The sequence below is a fragment of the Nesoenas mayeri genome (assembly GCF_963082525.1).
Source record: "Nesoenas mayeri genome assembly, chromosome: 2".
NCBI classification, from domain to species: domain Eukaryota; kingdom Metazoa; phylum Chordata; class Aves; order Columbiformes; family Columbidae; genus Nesoenas; species Nesoenas mayeri.
In genome coordinates this window covers 115,500,940-115,525,164 of record NC_137543.1, presented here as the reverse complement: position 1 = coordinate 115,525,164, position 24,225 = coordinate 115,500,940, and the positions used below count along the sequence as shown (strand labels likewise).

The following is a 24,225-nucleotide window of genomic DNA, read 5'->3' as shown; positions in this document are numbered from 1 at the left end:
ATGACTAGCTGCAGCATAATTTGAGACAGAGTATTACAGCTGAGGCTGGCTGTTGGTTGTAGTATATTCACTGAGTAACTAGTGAATCATAAGAATTCCTCTTTGAGCATGCTTTTTTTTAATCTTAGAGATGCCGAAAAATACATGTAAGTAGTAAAATGTCAGCTTTTTGCTGTCTTTATATCATACTTAGTGTAGTGAGACCTTATTTCTGGTTCTGGCCTTTAGGAATTTTGTAGCTTGGTGGTTGTTTTTTTTTTAAATAAAGTAGCAGTGTGAACCTTCATATCTCAAAGTCACTAGGAGTAAGTTATAGGTTTTTTTCAGATTGTTTAAACTGCTACTCCTTTACTTCTTTCACATTGCATGGATCAAAGATATAAGTGTATACCCTTTGTTTTTTGTAGGGACTCTGGGAACTGTGGAACATGGGAACCAGTATCAGATTAAACTGATGTATGAGCACCATCTTCAGAGAACTGCTTGTAATATGACTTATGGTCCATTTGGTGGTGTAAAAGGTAGGTTCTTTGTTGCATATTCTTATTAGTTTTTTAACTGTGAACAGTTAAGGATGAACTTAAATTTTGAAAAGCAACATGGTGCTGCTGTCTAGAGGAAATAATCTTTCTATAAATGATGGTGCCTTTTATCTGATACCTAACGGAAGTTAAAATGATGCAAAGAATATTAAATGCAGAATAGCTGTTTCCTCACATCTTGAACCAGATATGAACTTATGACATAATTATGAATGTTTTTGTGTTCCAATCGGGAAGCATTTAGGTTTGTTCTGCATGACAGCTCTTTCTTTTCAGAAGTAAAGTTTGCCCAACAATATTGGTGGATAGTTGTCATCTACACAAGTAGTGTCCCCAAACTGTTAGCAGACTGATATCACTTTACCAAGGCAGAAAGTCTTTTGAGTCAAAATGGCAAATATATGTAGACAATTCCTCAGTTCTCTGTCTGCAATAATTCTACAGTGCCTTATCTTAAACTCAAGCTTTTCCCTGGGCTTAAATTCTGTTGATGAAAATTCATACTGACTGAAGAGATTTTTCACCTACTAATTTTTCACAACCACCTTGGGAAAAACAGTCAGCCTACGTGGGTGAGTAGGTATCTATGCTATGAATATCTTGAGTGAGTGTATAGGCCATGGGCATATTCCTGTTAACAGCAGAAAGACAATACAGAGTCTCCTAAGTCTGAAAAGAGGGAATAGTGTGCTTCCTGATATACTATAGCGGAATTGCAGCAAGAGATGTATTGAGGGGATCATAAGCCAGGAGTCATGATTTTGGAATAGTTCAGGAACAAGAAAACAAATACCTGTGTACCACCATGCAGTGCTGCAGAATAAACTCTGGATTTTTGACATGCATTTTTGTTTACCATGGAGATCTGAGTAAAGGTCTCACCACTAGTTCAGTCTTGATGCCAGACCTGTCTGTCATATACCTTGTCATGACCTGTGGCAGATGCAAGTGATGTAATGAAGAAAATGTCTTTACTTTCTGCCTCCCTAGCTTGCAATGTTTACCTCAGAAACTACTCAGCCAGCCAAACACTTTTTGACACCCAGTATGGTCAAAATGAGGGCAAATCCTCACAAAGCAGCAAGAACAGCAGAGGGAACTCTGGTTAAATTCTGCAAACTTTTCTTGTTTTCTAGTAGCACTTCTGTCCAAGCATGTCAAACTGCTTTCCTTTTCCTTTCTTCTTCGCCATGTTCCAGTTAGTGTGTTTATTGCTGTGGAAAAAGAATGACCTGATGTCTTGTTTTGAGGTGGCATAAGTGTTAATAAACAAGGAAGGCAGATATTTGTGTTATGTAATAAATAACACATGTTCATATCATACGATGAAGCTGTTTTCTGTTTAAGACCTAAAGCTAGGAATGTTCAGACACCTGATGGCAGACTACTAGGGCATATATTAAAGCATCAGAGAAATGGGCAAAATGGACACTGGAGAAAGTTCTTTTGGGGAAATGAAAGAATGTTTGGTTTTGTAGATTTCCTGGCCTGAATATCCTTTCTGTGTGGCTTTCCTGGACTGTCTGATTAGATTTCTTGTCAAGGATGTGCTTTTAAGCTTGCCCCTGGACTTTTTCAGTGAATCTGTTTCAGGTTTTTTAAATATCATCTTTAATACCCTGTTCTCTCCTTGAGGCTTATGAATGACAGTATTGTGGTTTTATTTCCATCTTACAAGACCAGCCAGGGTGAATCAGGAAGGAGGTCTACCAAGCATTGTTAGTTTTACTAAACAGATATCTGTCCTGGTCTGGCCTGCCATACTATCTGTGTGTATCTTTGGCAGATATTTTGGGATGCAGTTGAGAGCCATCTGGTCTGTAAATAAAGAAATATTTTCTTTTTTTTACTCTCTGCCTTCCACAGGCTTCTCTGGAACTCTTGCCAGGCATCTGCCAACAGTCTCTCACTTTTGGCAGAGGTTAATTCATAATGGTGGCAGTGCTGTAAGTGTGCAGCAGTGGCCTTGCTTTGCTAATGGTTGTGACCCCTACACCACACTCTAGAAGTGGACTAACAAAACATAGAGAGAGTTTTTTCTATTTATTGCCTTCTGTTACTGCTGTGACTAATTGTGTCTTATTGCTATACTCAAGCATTTTTGAAACAATGAGAAGGTAAAAGAGGCACTTCAGAGGTCATGTTTACAGAGCTACTGAAGCAGACAGAGGAGAATGGCAGTTGAAGAGGAAAGCACGCACACAGGGAAAGCATGCTGTGGGAGTGTCAGAGAGGAGGGTGAATGTCAGTCCCCCAGAAACATAATCGTTCGTCAGAGGAAGCAAAGAATGCTGCAGGAGCTGACACAGAGCACTTGATCTATGAAGTTGCTCAGCCTTGCTCAGATTTGTCATGCTAAAGATTATATTTTTTTTCTTTTTTATGGAGCTCTTAATTCTCTGCCTCCAGTGCTAAAGAAACTCATTCTACACAGCCATACCAGTTAACACTAGCAAAAGAAAAATAGGATTGAGGTTGTGTACAGTAGTTTGTACTGGTGTCCTCTAACACATTCTTGAGAGTTTTCTGTCCTTTCTTGGGACAAACTGTTATTTGGGTTCTAGTTAACACTCTATTTCTTTATTGTTGGACTGTGTCCAATCAGTTGCCTGTCAATTTAATGGATACTGCCAAAAATGATCAGTTTGCTACTGCTTGCTCTTACCTCAGATAAAATACTTGCCTCTTGGTATTCAGATTTCTCATGTGCTCATTCACAGTGTGATTTCCACCCATGTGTAGATGAAGTCTGTGGTATCTGGCAGGCCACTACAGCTGTGGCTTTAATTGAGATGCCAAGTGCTCTGTTAGTCTCCTGATGCTGTAAGGTTGCATAGTCCATTTTGATAATTGGGATGTAAAACCAGCACATGGTTTCCATTTCCCATCCTACATCTCCCTTTGGCCTCTGTAGTGACCTCTGCTCATTCCTTTGGAAAAAGTTTCAGTGTCCTTTGAAAAGGGAAGGTTGAACAGTGAAGAAGGTGGCTGAGGCTTACTGCTGCCCCTGCTTTATAGAGAACCCTGTGGGGAAAGAGCTTAAGCATGCTTTTTTGTCCTCATGTTTCACAGTGTGAGATGGGGTAGGTAGGGTTGCAGGAGATGCATAAAACAGGTTGGAGTAGAAGTTTGAGGCTGTGAGACTGCTACTACAACTGAGGAACAGTTCATAAGTAGGCAGCAAGGTATACATAGAGGTATAGAAGGGAATTCTGTTTCAATCCAGCAGTTCTTTTAACTTTCTGAGTTGCTGAAAAATCTGCAGTTCCCTTTAGATCCTTACAGGGTCTGAAGAGGCAGAGATTTGTTCGCACCAAACTTTCAGTTTTTCATAATATTAAAGTTTGGTTTAGATTGTATTGGGGTAGAATCTGGTCCTCTAATCTACAAGGGAGCTTAGTGTCTTTAGGATGCCTGTCTTTAACGAGAAACTGCCTGAAATATTTCTCTTGAATATTGGTTGACCTAGAGTCCTATCAGAGCTTTTCATAAATGAGGAAGTATAGCTGTTAGAAACAAATGCTCTACTACTGTTTTATGTTTTGGTTTGGTTACAAAGCTCCACTAAGCTTCCTTCAGCTGTTTGTAGTTAAATGTGTGCCCACAGAAACCTTTCCCTGTGCCTATAGCTTCATTAGGGAAGAGAATTTCTTGCAGGTTCTTTTACTATGATATCTGGGGAAGAATGTCTCTTCAGTTGTTTGACATGTTCGAAATATAGCAACAAATACCACTAGATGTGTATCACATTCTCAGTCAGCTTCCCATAATGTAAGTTTTTGCTCTCCTGTCCCTGCTAGTTTGTGGCAATCTTAGACCCTTGTTATGTTATAATTTGGTCTGTTAAACACATCTGTTTAACTTAAATGTGATGGAGGTGTAAAACATACCAAGTACAAGTGTCATTTCTCCACTGGTGATTTTGTTGTGTCTTATATTAAGAAGAAAAAGTATTATAGATTTCTCTGAGGAGAGAATTGTGAGGTAAACAAACCTGTTTTGTAGCCTAGTTAGCAACAGCTTCATTCTTGCTAGTGTCTTCACATTAATGATTTGATGACACAAACAACTTTCACACGTGGAAGAATTGACATACATGTTCTCACAACAGACACAGATGAAGGAAGTCAACAAACTCATTCATTTAGTCTCAGCATAGAAGGCTGGAATTTAAATTAAAGAAGCAGTTAAAAAAAAACCAAAGACTGAGAAGTTTCCCACTGACTTGCATACCTTAACAGTGGGCATTTGTCTTCAAAACAGCGGAGTGTGAATCGTGGTTGTCACCACTAGATGGTCCTCTCATTACAGTTATTGGTTAGTAGACTGTGTCTCTGAAGCTGAATTTCTACTCAAACTGATTCTGCAGGTGACTTTACTGCGAGACTTAATGAAGTATAGAAAATACAAAACCACTTTTTGAAAACCTGTGTAGCAAAAAGTGTTTTATTGATTAAAACAAAATGTATTGTGTTGGTTGTAGAACTTTAGCAGAGAAGCAAAATGAAGTTGACTCATACTTTCAGCAAAATTGTTAAGGGGCCAGGGATGTGGGAAATAACAAGGAAATACCTTATATGTTTAGCTAGAATCCTAAACAAAGCTAATGGAAATGTTTAACAAAAGTAAATGGAAAAACCTACAAAGCTGGAAATATAAATCAAGCAGAGTATAGGCAAAGTTAGTTGTAACTTACAAATCTAAAAAACTGTGGCAAAGGGCAGGATTATAATACACAACTTTGCATTTCTTTGCTACTTTAACTTCACATTTGTTTCTTGCTGTCTCTGAACACTGTTGCTAAACTGAAAACATGAAACTATGAAGAAGTGACACAGGAGGATCAACTAATGATATTATATTTTAAAAAATCTGTATTGTTAGCCCAAACTTTCAGAAATTGAATTTATTTTTTAAGTCACTGCTTTTGTTATCTAGAATGCACATATCTGCTTTTTCATATTTCTGAACTCTTCCTCGTGATCTTAGAGCTGTAAGTTGAGTTTGTCCTGCAATGCTCCGATTCCAGCATATGGATCTTTTTAGAAAGAATGATTCATGATAAAACCATGAGTTAGTAGTGCTGAACATTGTTTTTCAACCAAGTGAACTCTTAACCTAGCCACAAAATGTCACAGCCCTTAAGTAATGAGCAGATTGTACAGTCTTCATGTTTTACTTGAGATATAAAATTCAAAGAGCTTGAAGTGACTCTACTGTGAGCTCTTTTGATTTAATTTTTTTAAAGAAAATGAAGGTAAAAAGCATACACTTTTATGATTTGGATTGCACCTTTATCTGTGGTAAGGACTCAACTCTACAAAAATTTTACTTTCTATAAAGCTATTTCATCACATAACTTTCATAAGGTCAGATTATATTATGGCAACATGCAATTATACCAGCAGAGATCGCCATGTTAACAATTCAACTTTCATTATAAGAAATGATGTTTGCTGATAGCTTACAATATCTTGGGAAGTATTTTCTGTTTTCACATCTGCAGTATGTTGTTCTGAGTCTTTATAAGATGCTTGAGTCCAATATCAAGTTATTGGGTTAAGGTTATGTTCAAGAACCTGATCAGTTTGTAACAGCAAGAATAGAGTTTGCATAACTCTTGTTTATATTTTTATTTGGGACAGAAGTGAGAAAGTTGTTGAACATCTTAGGCTTGTTTAGAATTTTTGGTTACCCAAATGCAAAGCTCTCTCCTTATTACCCTGTCTATCAAAGATCTGAGCTGAGTTTCTCTAATGTGAGTATGTACTCGTGCTTCTGTGATTGCTATGTGGTGCAGAGGCAGCTGTGCTTGTTTTAAAACAGTGTGTGTACTAGACGCAGCATGAGATGCACTGTCTTAGAGCTCTGGTTTGTTCTGGACAGCATCTCTCAAATGCTCTCTGTGAAGTATCGAGATTTTTGAGGGCAAGTAAAGAAAATACTTTAACACATCGTAATGGGCTGGTAAACCCTAAGTGGTGGAATGTCATTTGGCTGATTGAAAGTCACTGCTGATTGAAAGCTTCTGATAAATGACTTGCATGTTTTGACATTGTTAAAAGAATGGAATGGAGTGAATCAAGTGAATTGGATACAGTGTTTTTGTTAAGAATTCCTTTTCTTATTCTTCTTTATGCAGCAGTGTACCTCCAGTTCAGAAGGCATAAATCTGATATTAATCTAGAAATAGTCAATTCTTATTAAGCAATATTATACATATTGTTTAATCTTAATTAAAGTTAAAACAATGCTTATAAAAAAGTGAGATTTTTTGTTAGCTATGTAGTGATTAAGTTTTGAGCAATTATTGTTAAATTTTGTAATTGACATAATTTGATCATAGTTTTGTTCCATTCCTGAATTTTATGTCTACAATTCCTCCAAAATCAGGTAGGTCTAGTTCTTTTAATTAAAATAATGCTGAATTGGATCTGTTCTAGCTGTGCAGGAATTTTGGTTAATGAATTTACTAGTGTTGACTTCAATTGGATGAAAGAATAGCAGTGAACTGTCATCGTGTGGTCATATTATAACTTCTTATAGATGGATAATCACTCAGAGATAGTTGAGATAATTATCAACTGCTTACTTAAGAATCTTATGAAGTTGCGTATTGGTACAGCAGAAGATTTGCTGGAAATTTGCATTAAGCAAAACTAATTTTTGACTCACTGTAAATGAATTAATATTACTTTATAATTAGGTTTTATAGCCTTTTTCTAATGTGATGTTTAGATAATTAAGGCTGAAGTTATTTTAATTTTGTGCATACAACACATAGAAATAAACTCTGTTCTGTGCCTTAACTTTGTCTGGCTCAAATTGAAGGTATTCGGACATGGTGTGTTGTTTTGCCCTTAGAGAAATCTGAGAAAGAGACACTACCTTGGAAAATCACTCTCATTCCTACATTACCAGTTTCTGTTTAATGGATTACAACTCAGCTAGCTTATAGCTACTAGCCTAAGTCCTTCTACTTCTTGAGAAAGAGTCAACATACTACTTGTGCCTGACTGTTCTTAAAAAGAGATTTACTGATGTGGAATCCGCTTATAAGAAATGATGGTATTACACTCTTACGTAGTAAAAGAAAAGTGCCCTTACTACTGCTTTGAAAAAGTGTGCAGATCAGGCCACAATTTCATTCTTCGCCTTGTTTGCCTTGAGTCAGATGTGACATATGTTTGAGGAAAGTATATGCAATAAATTTTTGCTGAAATGATATAAAAATGGAAAAATGCTTTCAAATGAAAACAGAACCACTGTTACTTGAGCCTTAGGTAGTTTTACAGATTATCACATACATTTCCTGTGGTCGGTTGTGCATTAGACTGAATGGTGGGCAGGATAGTAGCTCATGTATGAACAAACAACAGTATATATGCAGTGAATAATAAAATTCTGTGCTTTGAGGAGTGGTGTATGAAGTGCAGGTTTCCTGAGCTACTGTCTGAAGTGCTTAGGAAGTGTGTGAATGATCACATGCTGTAATAGGGGGACAACCTTTCCCAGGTGAGGGTTGAGTGCTGTGATTGTTCTCCAGGGCAAAAGTGGTACAGTAAGGTGGGTGTATGAACATTCTCAACACTTCCAGTTTTCTTTTTCAATTTATGTTATTAAGATTTTACCTTCTACTTAAGAATGAGAGAAACAGCATATTGATAGCTTACCAGTGGGACACACAAGGTATTGGGTTACTCTTAAATAGAATACTGATTTTATCTAGTGACAGAGAGAAAGCATAGTTTAATAACCTTAATTTCTTAGTTGCTGAGTTATTTTTGAATAGTGCTTGCTTACGGATAATGGCTTTTTATTTCACTCCAAAAGTAATATTACTGTTTTGTGCAATTCCACAAAATATACTTGAGTTATCTAATAGTTAAATAATTGTTGAGTTTATCCTATTTTTATATAGCCTCTTCAAATGAGTTGATAAATGATTCAGAATTTGATCCTCCTAATAATTCACAAGTTTGGGAATTTATTTTTTTAATCTGAAACCTTAATGCCTTAAGTTGACTTCCAGAATATTTCAGATTTATTTGAAGTTGTTCAATGGATACTGCACCAATAAAAGGAAATAATAAAACAATAGCAAAGGGAAGGAAAAAAGAAAATACAGCTTTGACATGGAAAAGTTACAAGCAAAAAAGTGTGAAAATACCTTTTTCTCAGCAAATGGCCTTGAATTAATTTTACTTTTATTATAGCACTGGCCTAGAGGCAAAGTGTGTTTGAGTGTTAGAACAAAGAGGGTGCTATATGGAGGAATTTTTTTAATAAAGAAATACAACGTATGTGTAAACCATGCAACCTTGTAACAGAAAACTTTGTTAGAAGGGTAGACTGTCCTTAACTTTTCCACAATTCTGCAAGAACAAATTTTATTAGGTGTTAGTCAGAAAAAAATTATCAGCTGAGTTTTATGCTGTAAGGTTAAATGATTCTTATGACTATGTTTAAATACAGCAGCAGTATAAATTTGGAATTTGACTTATTGGCTAGTTCTGTTAAGGACCAGAATTTTAACTGTCACTTCCCTGTTAGATTGCTTCTGGATGAGGACGGATTATTTGAAAAGCTTGGTCTTCATGAGTTTTTTCATGGAATACATCTGCTGATGACTACTCCGATATGGTTTCTCATGTAACTTTGGAAAGCTGTTTGTGTTTTTTTTTTTTTTTAAATAATGGAGTTAGTACCTCTTCTCTAAATTGAACATGTGAATGGAAAAATAATCAAGGACAACATTCTTGGAATCTCTTATCATCCCTTTCCTTTCACCTTCCTCAAGTTCTCTTAACAATAATGAGTAAGATCATATCTTAACTGAAGTAAAAACTCCTGTTGCCTTCAGTATGCCAGAATTTTGATTCAATTACAAATTGTTAGATATCACTTAATCTGCATTTTGTTTAAACAAAGCACGGCGAGTAAAATGAATTAAAAACAATTGTAGAAATATGTAAGTTTAGGAGCAGTTGTATATGTAAATGAAAGACTTGTTTTTCAAAACTTTGGTAGATTTTATATGTTATTTTTTCTAATTTCTTTTGTTGAAGTATGGTACCCAAATGTGTGCAGTCATTGTGCACTGGTAGTATAAAATCTTGCGTGTGGGGTTATGGCTTCTGCAGTATTCCTGCCAAGAATCAGCGAGTGCCAAGCAGAGCAGTAATTACCTCATATGTTTTTAATAGCGCATGTATATTAATAATGACCCAATCTTGCATTTGTCTTTTTAGTGACATATTGTTGACTCATATTTAATTCATCATCCTACTCTAATCCCCAGATTCTTCTTCTTAGTGCTGTTGCCTGCCATTCTCTGGTTTCCTGTGAGACAATTGTCTGAGATCATATCAGATGTTTTACTTAAGTTTAGAGATGCTGTCTCTAAAGTTTAGAAATGCAGTATATATTATTACCCTGTCTAATAAATAGTTTGGCATGATGAATTTTCTGTTACTTCAAACCTACGTACAGCTTTATTATTTACATATGTACTTTCATATTAAATGTTCCAGCATTTCATGTGGATACATTTGTCTATCAGATTTGTTTGCTGCCCCATATTTTTTCATACAAAAGAATGCAGTTTTAGTTTTTAACTATTTAACTTCTTTCATCTTTTCCAAGAGTCTTTCAGAAATGTGTGTATGTAGCTTTTGTTTATTTTTTTTAGTGTTTGTCTGTGATTATTCCATTACAAAAAAAGTATCTAACGTATAGAAATTTATCTGAAAGGTCACCAAACCCTTGTTATTAATAGTTGCTTTTCTTAGAGGTTTGAAATATATCTTGTATAGGCTATGATGCTTTCTACTAATTGTACTTTGGGTTATTAGGTTTGGTGCAAATCTTTATAATGAAGACACTTTTCTAATAAAGTCTGATCATAAGCATGATTTAAAAAAGATAAACATAACCCACCAAAATATATTTGGCATCTATAGTGAATAAAAAGGACAAGGAAGGATTACAGCAGAAATAAAATGTATGCAACTGCTCTTTAGTAGGATGATTGATTGGAATGAAGATGTGTGTCATCTTGCTTACCTGCAAAAGTATGAAGATAATATTTTGCAGGGTCAGTGGCAAAGTAGTAAGATCATTTGAGTATTCACAGGGTTTCCAACAGTCCTAAAATACAAAATAACAAATTGTTCTTGCTTGCTAAATCTATGATGTCTTTTCTAAGAGTGCCAAAAAGAAAAGCAATAGGGGTGGTGAATTTGTTTTTGATAGAGATGTAACTCTCTGACTCATTTGACCACAAAGTAAGAGTTAGTTCTTTCTGTATGTTGGTTACTAGTCTAGGATATATATATAGACAAATGATCTGAACATAAAAAGTGGCTGTATTTTATTGGTGGTTTTGAGGGTAATTAGTCAAGCTGTTTATTTCTAATTTTAATGGGATGTTTGAAGTTTCTTGAACAGCTATAAGTGTTCCACCTAAGATTCTTTATACTCAACTCCCAGTTTCACATTGTAAGATTCAGACTCTTAGACTTTGTGATAAACTATTTTAAATCAGTTCTTTGGATGTGACTTCAGCCATTCTGGAGAGCATTCTTCAGCAATTCTTTTAACGATTCTCTAGCTCAAAGCATTAGTAAATAGTCAAAGTGCTTTGGGAATTGCTTAGGAATTGTGAAGCTTCTTACTATAATAAGACTAGAACTGGAGATGTAGGAGAAAAGATGGAGAATTTCACTGTGTTTTAACAGTGGGATTTTGTTATTCTTTTTAGTTACAAGTTTGCGGGAGTGTTTTTAATGGAATTTTAAAGATGGTAGATTTATTGTGTGATGGTGACTTAAGATCTTACTGATAACTTTTGAAAGTATCTAAAATATTGCAAAATAGGGCCTATATTTGACTGAGCTCAATGAGAGGTCTCCAATTGATTTGTGATTCATTAAAAACATCCTTGTTACTTAACTATACAGTCAAAAGTTATTGATTTGGAAGGGCAACTGCTGACAGTACTTGACATTGGAAAGGTTCACAGACAAGAATTTCTCTTGCCCTCTTTAGAAAAGGTGTATGTGTCAGTATTGTAATGCCTCTATGGATACAGGGTCTTCAAAGAATTCTGCAGTTATCAGGGCTTGAGAAATAGTTACTCAACAAGCTAAAACGAGAAGGAAAATTTAAGGAAAAAGAATTCTACTACCATTTCTTCATGAATCATTATTATTCAGGCTACACATATGGATTCAGCCATTCTCTCATGCACAGGTAATGTTTTGTTTTCAAGACCCACTCTATTTATACTATCTGTAATTAATGTGCTGTATTGAAAATTTAAAAAGTTTTTGTAATACTGCTTTCACAGCTGCCTGAACATTTTTCCTCAGACTATTTCTTGCACTAGGTAGAAACATCTGGTTTTGAATGTGGGAAAAATTATTTGCTTATAATGAAGGTTGTAATAAACAATTTTTAGTACTGTAATCTGTTTAGGGGAGGGGATTTTACTTCTCCTGTCTACACAGTGCCAGATACCAGCTTACTTTCAGTAGGAACTTAAGTGTGCTGGATGTTGCAGTTAGGATACTTTCTGATCTCTATACTGCATGTCAGTCTTTTTTTCTCCTTTGAACCATACTAGTGTTTTTCCTAAGGGTCCTTTTGCCACCTCAGGTCAATTTGAGGTTTAAAGGGGTTGTTCCCAAGTTGTGTAATTGAAATATGTAATCTTCTGTGGTAAGAGTCAGATGAAGAATAAAGGAGTATATCTCGACCTACTAACCACCCCCCTTCTAATACACCCCAGGATGCCCTTGGCCTTCCTGGCCACAGGGGCACAGTGCTGGCTCATGGTCATCCTGCCGTCCACCAGGACCCCCAGGTCCCTCTCCCCTACACTGCTCTCTAATAGGTCATTCCCCAACTTATACTGGAACCTGGTGTTGTTCTTGCCTAGATGCAGGACTCTACACTTGCCCTTGTTATATTTCATTAAATTTTTCCTTGCCCAACTCTCCAGCCTGTCCAGGTCTCGCTGGGTGGCAGCACAGCCTTCTGGCGTGTCAGCCACTCCTCCCATCTTGGTGTCATCAGCAAACTTGCTGATAGTGCACTCTATTCCCTCATCCAGGTCGTTGATGAATATATGGAATAGTACTCTTCCCCCTCTACTCTGCCCTGGTGAGACCACATCTGGAATATTGTGTCCAGTTCTGGGCCCCTCAGTTCCAGAAGGACAGGGAACTGCTGGAGAGAGTCCAGCGCAGGGCAACAAAGATGATTAAGGGAGTGGAGCATCTCCCTTATGAGGAAAGGTTGAGGGAGATGGGTCTCTTTACCTTGGAGGAGACTTAGGGCTGACCTCATTAATGCAATAAATATGTGAAGGGTGAGTGTCATGAGGATGGAGCCAGGCTCTTCTTGCTGACAACCAATGATATAGGACAAGGGGTAATGAGTACAAACTGGAACACAAGAGGTTCCACTTAAATATGAGAAGAAACTTCTTCCCAGTGAGGATAGCAGAACACTGGAACAGGCTGTCCAGGGAGGTTGTGGAGTCTCCTACTCTGGAGACATTCAAAACTCAGCTGGACACATTCCTGTGTAACCTCATCTAGGTGTTCCTGCTCCAGCAGGGGGATCGGACTAGATGATCTTTCGGAGGTCCCTTTCACCATCCCTAGCATTCTGTGATTCTGTGATACCACAGGTCTCTAAATGTTTGATTGTGTGTATGAGGACTGATTAACCTTTGGATATACTGTAATAATTAATTTCAAGATTACCTTTCCATCTAAAATCCTCCTTATATTTTATGATAGGCAGAAATCTGCAAGAGGTTAGGTAGAGAGAACACAGTATGATGCCTGTGAGAAGCAAAAAGATTCTTTTTCTCATGGCAGCTCTGGCTGCATGCTTTACTGTGTATTGACCATGGAGGCTTCTCGGAGAGTGGGCTGTTGCAGAGGGAGCATATCTTGTGCTGGAGCTTTTGAACATGTTTTACTGTGATACTTTAATATTAAAGCTAACATCAGTAGCTTAAGGATTTGGTGCTTTCCTTAAACACTTTCCTTGATTTCTCTTAAACTCTTATCTACTTCTGTATTTCCTTCCTGTTGGAGTGATTTTTGAATTCCAGCAGTAAAGAATTTCATCAGTCTCAGCTGGAACACACGTACACTTTGTGCATCGTTTGGGGTGGGTACATGCATTAGCATTGAGCGATGCAGAGCATTTTTCCTTTTCCTCTTTACGTGTGTTCAGGGTATTGCACTGCCTTGGCGGTGCTGTCACATCCTCTGGCCTAGAATGAATGGCTGCAGCTGAAGTCCTGAACTTTGATCCCTTCTGTAGTAATGCAATGAGCAGCCACCAGACCACCAAGCTCGTCAATTTAGAGTTCATTCTGAATGTACACTGACATGTGCTTCCTGCTTGGGCTTAGGGAAGTAACCTAAGACTTGCCTTTTGCTAGGCATACGTTGTTTTAAGAACTGCCTGACATATTTTCAAATGGCTTTTCCGTTAGTCAGAAGTGATTCCTGAAGTGCTTTTCTCACAGTTGACACAGATCTGTTTTGATTCAGGAGCTACACAGAGCGGCAAGTTGAATTCTCCAAAATGGGTTTGAACCAGAGGAGACTTCTTTCTCTGTGCTGGGAGAAATTTTTGGGGACAAATTTCAATGATGAAGGAAAAGGAAGACATATTTGCTTGTTCCAAGTCAGGACAGTAATTCCTGTTGCAGTGTGTGGGAATACAGTTTGTGTGCATTGCTTCACTGGTCAGTGTGCTGTGGATTTAACTTTTATCGTTATTAGGAAGACATTTCCCATCTATCATTGAATGGCTCTTAGGTTGCTGGGTGTCACGCAAATGCTGATTTATCTTTTCATTTTATTTCATTGACGCTTCCTTCCACAGGAGGCTTCTGACTGAAGCTTTTGATTACCATTAAAGGCAGTAAAGTTATCTCTGCTGACATCTCCTAAAATCTGTAACTTCATGAAGCTTTTTCTGATTTCTAATTTATCCCATTTGATACTGTAGTTTTCACTGCCCGATTGCACATGGTGCTCAGGCCTCTTGATTACATAATGTGCTTTTTATGAAAATGATTTGATGCCAGAAGGGAGGCTTGGAGTGGAGGAAATCATTAACATGCAAAAATCTTGAGCTCCAAAATAGATTTAATTAGAAGCTTATTTCAAAGATCTACCACCTGCCTCTCATTTTGGCTTTGCATTAGCTCTAAAAATGTGTTGTGGTTTAAAAGTGTGACAAATGTATTCATCTCATGCTAGAATAACAAAACTACAAAACAACAGTAGCTGGACTTGTGCTTAAAAGTAACACTTTTTGGCTGAGCGACATTCCTCTTGAGACACAAGCTGCTGAAACTATGCAGAGTACACTAAGTGATTCCATCTGATCTGCAGAAAACACTATGGGTTATATTTTCACTTTATAAATATGTCACTGGCAAAGCCAACTGGCTGCAATAAGCTTTTTTGAAATGGACATTTCTGGCTGAGTTTTTGGAAGACTGCATTTCTTAAAGTGAAACATAAAAACTCCATTCACTAGCTACACATTAAAAACAAATGGCCAAAGGAAATAAGTTGACCTATAAAAAGCTGGGAAATAAGACTTCATACACATTTTAATTTTCTTTAATGATGCTTTACATGTAATAGTTTGGATAATTGGAGTTTGATCCACTAGTACAAGCTAGTTAAAATACAAATTTGAAAATTAGTGAGTACGAACAACACAAATATGAAGTGGTAGATGTATTAAGAAGTGATGCTGTGCTCTTAAAGGCATTAAGAAGTGATGCTGTGCTCTTAAAGGCATAAAGAACCATTACTGATTCAGTCTTAGGTGCCTTGTGTTTGTTTCTTCAGATAGTATCATTCAGTACTGCAGTATGCTTGGAAATCATTGGAGTGCTCTAAAGAACTTGTCATATTATGTCATATCATATTCAATCATATCACTACTGTTAAAACAGGAGATATTTTAACAGTTATATTTGTGTGTGATTGGGGATTATGCATGTTAAAGATGAATGGTTCCATGTCTCATATGACAGTTAGCTTCATATATATTGAAGAAAGTGCTGTAGTTCTTCTGTTAATCATTTTCATGATGTAATGAAATTGGTAAGAATAAAATTGATATTCACACGAGAGCAGAAACTTTTACTACTTGTTTCTTAAGCAGTAACACCTCAACACTTCTGCTGCTCTTAATTTTTTTCTGTCAGTTGAATTGTAGTATGTATGCTAGATTACCACGGCATTTTGATTATATCTGCTGTTTATCTTTAAATGTCATCAGAAGAATAGAAGTAACAATTAAATTGTATGTTTTAGACAACCTTAAACCCTGAAGGTGTCTAAAAGGTAGCTTTCTCATTACCATCAGTATAACCAGAAGGACCTGACATTTAATTCTGTTACAAAATATGTAAGATTTCTGTGTTAGCAAGGGCATTCACTTTACAATTAAATGTCTTTTACTTTTAATCTTATGATATATCAAGCCATATTTAGAAGTTTTCAAAACAGTAGAATAACAACATGGCAAAAGACAAATGTGTTCTACTATTGTGCCTTTAAAAAAACTTTTCCAAGATGCCTGTGATCTTTTTGTCTTCAGGTTTCAGATACTGAGGAGTTCTATTGAAGCTGGACATTGAAAATTAAGAAAAATAGGGCAGCCAGCTGCAGGTTTCTTCTGTAGCACACTGCTGATGATAGGAAAATTCATAGGACACTGTGGAAAGAGAATTAAAGATTTTCTGTACCCAGACATACATGGTTGTATTCTTGATAAAGGTGAAAAATAGAAGTAGAACTGAACAGTTAACTAATGTAAAATGTTGAGAGGGTTTTCAGTATGCCTTTGAATGCTGAATGTGAACATATGTGATTTTGAGGTAACAGATGTAGAATAACCATGGTCACATGGACACATGAATTATGAAGCACTATTTTCTTGCAAGCCAAATAAAAATGCCACTAGTTATTTCTAGTAGCCAATAACTATACTTTAAAATAACTGTACCTAAGCAACTGTGGTGGCAACCAGTGGGCTTGCACCTTTTACTAGTTACCAGTGTTTGTACAAGTTTCTCACAGTACTTTTACTGATTACTCATAATTTTATACAGCTGGCTAACTCATACTTTTTCTAGACTGTATCAACAGTGTGATAAAATGTCAGCAACTGTTGGGAAGTGGAAGCTGGGTATCCTTAATACCAGTGCAAAACATCTCAAGTTTCTTTAATGATTGCCACTGTTTGCTGATTAGGAGTATGTGATAGGACTAAATCCTGTGAAATTTCACAACCTAGAGGAAGAGGTATCTACCATAGTGCCTTGGAGTAGATGAGAGATGAAAGTTAGAATGCCTTTTTTGAATGACTTATTTTAATGATTCTTCTCTTGATGTCTCCTAGTCCAATCCCACTTCCCAAGCAGGTTCAGCTAGAAGTTGCTCAGGGTTGTGTTCAGTTGTATTTTCAATATGTCCATGGAAGAAGACAGTGTTTGTTGACCTTCACAGTTTAAAAAAAAAAAAAAAAAAGTTCAGATAGAATTTCATGTGGTACAGTTTGTTCCTGTTGACTCTTGTCCTGTAACTGGGAGCCACAGAGAAGAGTCTTTCACCCTCTTTTTCTTTCTTTCCCGTTAGGTGCTTATGCACATTCGTGAGATTCCCCTTGAGCCATCTCTTCTCAAAGCTGAACGGCCCCAGCTCTCTAGCTTCTCCTCTTCTGAAAGATGTGCCAATTCCTTAATAATCTTTGTGGCCCTTTGCTGGACTTGCTGCAGTATGTCCCTAGTATTTTTTGTGCTGGGAAGCCCAGAACTGGACCCAGTTGGCTTCACCAATACTGAGTGGAGTGGAAGGATTGCTTCCTTTGGCTTCCTAGTAACACTCTTCCTAATGCAGTCTGGGACACTGTTGGACACCTTTGCTGGCTCATGGTATAATTCATCCAAGAGAATCCACGTCTTTCTCTGCAGAGCTGTCTTCCAGCTGGTTGGCCTCCACTGTGTACTGATGCCTGGAGTTATTCCTTCCTGGGCCAGGACTTTGCATTTCATTTTGATCTTCATGACTGTCTGCCTACTTCTCCAGCCTGCTGAGGTTGCTCTGAATGGCAGAACACCTTCTGACCTTGGCAGTTTAACCAGTCTTCAGTCAGCCTCATTGTCCATTTATGTAGCCTGGACTTCATCAGTGTATATATGGGGATGCTGTGGGAGACAACATCTAAAATCAAGATAAATGGCATCCACTGATCTGTCATCCACAAAGCTAGTAAAGCTAGTCACCTCTTTGTAGAAGGAAATTAGGTTGGTTAAGTGTGATTTCACCTTTGTAGATCCATGTTTACTACTCCCGATTAACTTTCTGTCCTTTAGGTGTCTGGAAATAGTTTTTACAAGCATTAGTTGTTCCATTACCTTCCCAGGGTCTCAGCTGAGGTTGACTTGCCTATTCCCTGGATCATCCTACTTGTCCTTCTTGAAGATAGTGACATTTGCTTTCTTCCAGTCTTTAGGGACGTCTTCTGATTGCGATGGCCATTCAAAGATAATTGAGTGGCATTGCAGTGACGTCAGCCAGCTACCTCAGCACTTGTTGGTGCATCACATCAAGCCCTATGAACTTAAGTTTATTTTGTTTAAATATTCCCTAACCAGAACATCTCTGACTGAGGGTATGGCGCCTATGGCCCTTGCTCCATTGACCAGCAGTCTCACATTTTTCCTAGTCTTCATTTGGAATACTTTTTTGTATTTACTTCATTTGGAATACAATACTTTGTGGAATACTTTTCTGTTGCCCTTTATTTCCCTTGCCAGATTCAATTCAGCTGGGCTATTGCTTTCCTAAGACCATCCCTGAATGGTTATACAGTATCTGTATATTCCTCCTAGGTGACCTGCCCCTGCTTCTACTTCTTTTACACTTTCTTTTTATGTCAGTGTAGTCAGGAGCTCCTTGTTTATCCTTGTAGATGTCTTGCTGCCTGCCTTTGCTTGACTCCCTGCATCTTGGGATAGGCTGTTCTTGAACTTGGAGGTAATCCTTGAATATTCAACCAGCTTTATTGGATCCCTTTTCTCTCCAGGGCCATATTGTATTAGAAACTCATAGGCAGATCCCTGAGAATGCTGAAGTCTGCTCTCCCGAAGTCTAGGGATGTGATCCCGTGTTATGCCCTGCTCATTCCTCTTATATTCCTGAACTTATCTTGATCATCCTCCTCACCCTCTCATAGTCACTGTAGCCAAGGCTGTACCCTAACCTTCACATCCTTTCTTGCTGGTAAGTATCACATCTAGCAGAGCACCTCTCCTGTTTGGCTCATCAGTCACCTGAGCTGGGAAGTTTTTGTCAACGTGTTACAGAAACCTCCTAGATTTCTTGTGCCCTGCTGTTGTCCTTCTTACAGATATGTGGCTAGTTCAAGTCCCCCATGAGAACCAGAGCCACCAAATACGAGGCTTCTGCCAGTTGTCTGAAGAGTGCCTCATTGATGTCTTCCTGATCATGTGGCCTATTGTCATATTGGTCTGCCCAATAATCCTGATCCTCATGAGGCAGCTCCTGACTGCTTCTTCACCTGCCTCTGTGCATTTTGAGTGATCTTTTCTAAAAAGGGCAACTCCCCATCATCATCATGGCATGTCCTTCCTAAAGGGCCTGGATGCATCCATCTTAGCACTCTGGTCATGTGAGTTAGCCCACTATATCTCTGTGATCCCAATGAGGTCATAGCCCTATAACTTTGCACAGACTTCCAGTTCCTCCTGTTTTTCCCCTACTATGTGGTAATACATTACTGTGAAGACATTTCAGAGGGGCATTCAAAAAGCCATGAGAGCTATCTCAGTAAGACTGCTGTTCTGTGGGCACTTCCTTACTTGGATTCCTATGCTTGAGGTAATTCCATTTCAGCCCTGTTTAGTTGATTGCCATGTTCCTTTGGTTCACGTCATCCTGGAGCCTTTTGCTTGCTTACTTTGTCTACCACTCCCTCATTGAATTGTTGTAAAATCGCTGCCTCCTCTGTCATTCCTAGTTTAAAGTTGGTCTTACTGAGTTGGCAAGCCTGTTGGCAAAGATACTTTTTCTGGATTTAGTCAGAGGATCCTGTCTCTTCCAAATGGCTGTCAATCCTCAAAGAGGATGGTCATAAAACAAAGGTCTGCTGTGGATACTTGCTGTGCAACCTATTGTTGACCCATAGGGTACATCTAGTCTTCCTCATGCTCTTCCCCTTCCTCAGCAGGATCAAGGAGGAAAACCACCTGGGCCATCATGCCCTTAACCATCACCCCAGAGCCATGTCACACTTTATACTTTCCAGGTAATCCCTGGCCATTGCTAGGCTTGTCTGGAGTTATGTGAGGTGATGATTTACTGGTTTGAAACTGTTTTAAAAAGTTAATAAATTTGGGATGGTGTCCAACTATCAGTTTATCAGCCATCAGATAAGTACCAGATCTGGCTTGAAAATGAGAAAGGAACTATGTGACCTGAGTAAGGGTAGCTGGAGGCCCAGAGTAAAGGAGGTGAGCAGAACTACTTCTGCCAGCAGTAGCAAAAAATTAGATTGGTTTTACTTATTTGTCTACTCACAACCTTAGCATGCTTTTAAGTGATACTCTTTGAATTTATATGGTTGCTACAATTTTTTAATGAATACTTTATTTTTCTTTTTAATTTTCACTAATAATAGTTGTTAGTGTCAACTATTAATGATGAAAAGCAGGACATTCAGAATTGTAGGAACCTTAATATTGAATAACTTTCAAATTCGCGTATGCATCTTTATTTTTTAATCAAAACACATACTGTACTCATTTATAGGTCAGTCTGATTAATTTTTGAATTGGATGTTAGTAAAGTCATTGCAGTGTTCTTGGCTAGTACTTCAGAGGCTCAGTAGAAGCAGCAAACCAAATATTCATTCTGTCTATGATCAGTAGTCGCTGTAACCTCTTGAGTACCACATATTTCAGGAGCAGAATGTCAGCTACAATTTATGAATAAATCCAACAATTCTGGAATTTGTCCTATGGAGAATATTTAAAGAGGGTAAATGATTATTAAAGGCTTAATAAAGATGCTTTATACAAATAATTTCAGGGGAAGTATACTAGTTATGCACCTTAAGGATGTGTGTTTTTATATGCATATCTAATATGTTTGTATACTGTAGAATATATTTCTAATTTTATAAACAATAAACAGAAGCCCTACACCCCGCTTTATAATTTAAGAAGTCTGCATCAAAAATCCTAGGAAAATCATAGCTCTAAGCCAATTGGTCTGTTTAAAAAATGCTTTTGGAGACCTGTGTCAAACCCATAATTCTCTCAGAAATGATTGCATTTAGTCACAGGAAACATTTCTTGGTTGACTTTTGCTGTTAACAGAGTTAAAGAGTTTACATTTCCTAGAAGGATATATGACTTTAATCTGCACATAGAAGAGGAAACATTTAAAATGTTTCAAGTTTCTAGTGTTGTGGTACAAACTTCAGAATGTTATAGATTAAACTTTTGAGACTTAAATCATCAAATTGAAGTTACTAGTGACAAGCAGTCAGTGGTTTAATGAGCTGCTATAAAGATGATATATTTAAATTTTCTCACTTGCAGTAGTAGAAAAAATGCAAAGATATATTGGTTGGACTTCAGTATCAGGCAAAATCTCAGTCTGACTACTTTGAAACAGTGCTTTAATGATTTCCACATTGAGTTGCTTTTGTAAAACATATTAGTTTATTAGTACAGATTCTGACAATTTTCAGCTCAGGAAGATGAGTTTTCATTGTTTCTCAGGCAAGTTTCTTTTTGAAACCACCAAGGATTCTTCATTAATGGAGTACTTCTCTCAAGTTTAATAAAGAACAATGGATTTATCTAATGTTGAATAAAATTAGTTTCTATATTTATTAATTTGTCAATTGGAAATGCTATTACTACCTTGTTAAAGCAAAATTTAAGTGTTTGTTATTGTCAGTTAATGTTATTCCTCAAAATGTATGCACTTCAGGAGTTCTCAAACAGACAAAACCACAAAACTCCACTAAATAGGAATGACCTTTAAGGTTCTCAGAAAAGGTCTATGTAGAACATATGGAAAGAAACAGGTGGTGTGATTATGTGCTTGAAATGCCATCAGTGTTCCTGAAATTACACTGTAGAAATTGTTTTGCAGTTCTATCTGTATAATCGTTGGTGTGAACGATTGAAATATTTTAGCTGTTTCACTAGAGACTGAAAAATTCAGCTTTGCACTTTCAAATGTCCTTCATATCAAATGGTTGGTACTTGCAATGGGGTTTATAGAACATGCAGTGAATTATATGGAAAATCTGGAAAGAAGAATGGAAGAACTTGTTTATTTTTAAGTAAAGCTTCTATGAAGAATCACAGTGGACATGAACAATGTTTTGCACTGTACTTTACGTTTGTTGCTATTTCAGATACTGAATATCTCTTTGACCTTCATTACCTTTTCTAAGTGTAAGAATGAAGTTTTAGTCTATTTTTGTTTTTCTTCATCCTCCTATGGTAGAAAAACGTTCTTAAAGGACTGAGGATGAAGTGTAGTCAATAGACAATGTGTTTGGGTCAACTATGTGTATAGAATAATTCCTGAGACACAATGGAGTATTGTACTGGAAGTAAATAGACATTTTGAATTACAAGTATTTCATGTTGTGTTTGAAAGATGGAGCTTATCTCGGAATGCAGGAGAGATACTTCTATCATCCTCTCTTTGAATGCATGCAAAATATTGTTTATTTGAATTGTTACCTTTGCATGTGAAATGCAAACTCTGTAAGCAGCTTCTGATCTCAGAAGTCTTCCAAATGAGACTTGGATTTAGATTGGTGCACTTGAGGCAGGACGAGTCATGTATTGAGGCTCCTAAGTAATGGAGGCTTGAAGTAATTTACTCTAAGCTGAATTTTTTTATTTGTTTTTTATTTCGTCTTCTTGGTAACGCTAAGTGGGCCTGTTTTGTTTTTTCTTTCCTTGAAGGCAGAAAATGTGAATGCAAACATTACCATTGTATTATATTATTTCCACAACAATGCATATTTGCAGGAGTTTCTGCTGTGTTGTTTAAGCAGACTTGAAAGAGTATAATAGGTTATTATAAATCACAGTTGTTATGACTGCTTGTAAGGTATAGAGGCATTTAAGAACCAGAATAATTTGAGATTTGGGGAGTATTGAAACATTTATTTAAACTGAATTTTAATAGTTATATTTTTAGGAATTCTGGTTTGAAATGAAATATCTAGCTATTTTTTTGCTGTTAATATATTCTGAATGTTATTGTCCCAAAAACTCTAGTTTGTTCATTTTAGTAAGTGAGCTTTTATTGAGGTTGGAATATTTAGTGTTCTTCTCATAGTAAACAGCTATGTAAATTAAAATTAATCTTATTTTTGTTAGGATTACTTATGAGTACAATTTTAATTTATTAACAATTTTAGGAGTAAAACTAAATAAATAGCATTGCTTTGTTTCCTTTGTATTTCTTTCTTTTGCTTTCCTTAGGTCGAGATTTGATATGCATACAGTCCATGGATGGGATGCTCATGTTGTTTGAACAGGAAAGCTACGCTTTTGGCCGTTTTTTACCTGGTTTTCTTCTGCCGGGTCCCTTGACTTACAGCTCTCGGACAGATTCTTTCATTACAGTGTCTTCTTGTCAACAGGTTGAGAGTTACAAGTATGTGTTCATGTTCAGTAATTATAGCATATTTTGATACTATAATCTAGTATGTAAACAAATTAGAAGTATGTATGTCTGATTTTTATTGCCTTTACTAATACTGCATCCCAAAGCAGGTGACAGTTGGTTACAGGACAGAAGAAAAATAAAACGTTGTATGTTGTTGAGTGATTACTGTGTCTGTACAGTCATAGAAGAAAGCATACTGTGTGACCTGAGGACTTTATGGTCCCATTTTATTTGTATAAATGTATTAAGCTTATCAAGGCATATCATGTTGTCCTGCAAATGCCAGGTTTTTCCCTGCTTCAGTTCAGTCTAATCTGTGCTTTATGTTGCCTGCCCTCTACTGCTTTAGCCAAATGTTCCTTCCAGTTGTTTCAACTGGATTTTAACTTTGATGCAAATAGTTACTAGTCTGATGAATCTGTTCAGTTTTCAGAAGATATTTGAAACAGGGCTTTGGCTTTTGTGATCATAGGATCCTCTCAGAGGAATGGGGGCTGGGTGAGGAGAGATGGAATCCACCTGACAAAGTGGCAGAGGAGGCTTGTTAACCTCCTTGACTGAGGGACAGGTGCTAAATCCGTCATGTAAGTGATGGTATAGGGGATAAGGGTCAAGTGCACAAAGGGGGGATGATGCTTTCATAACACCTTAAAAGTGGAATGGGTGGGGGCTCTTCAAGAAGAAAAGACAGGCAAGGGGGGGGATTTGTGTTCACCATGGAGGAGCACCTTGAGTACATGGGGCTCTCTTATGGAACCACCATGTTGAGAGTTTTTCAAGCATCCATCTGTTTAAAATCAGATGGATGCCTGAGGAAGGAGATATTGTGGTGGATATCTGCTCTGAAGCCTTTTTTTCAACAAGAAGTTTCCCAAGTGCAGGCCCTTGTTCTCAGG

General features: G+C 37.2%; 1 protein-coding gene across 1 annotated transcript in view; it reads left to right on the top strand.

The window, feature by feature from the left end:
• The window catches only part of BBS9 (Bardet-Biedl syndrome 9), a 343,165-nt gene that overhangs the window by 11,788 nt on the left and 307,152 nt on the right, over positions 1 to 24,225 (top strand). The window contains exons 5-6 of the mRNA XM_080338643.1: positions 408 to 521; positions 23,143 to 23,317. Coding sequence (XP_080194769.1) covers positions 408 to 521; positions 23,143 to 23,317 — 289 coding nt within the window. The remainder of the gene's footprint in view (positions 1 to 407; positions 522 to 23,142; positions 23,318 to 24,225) is intronic.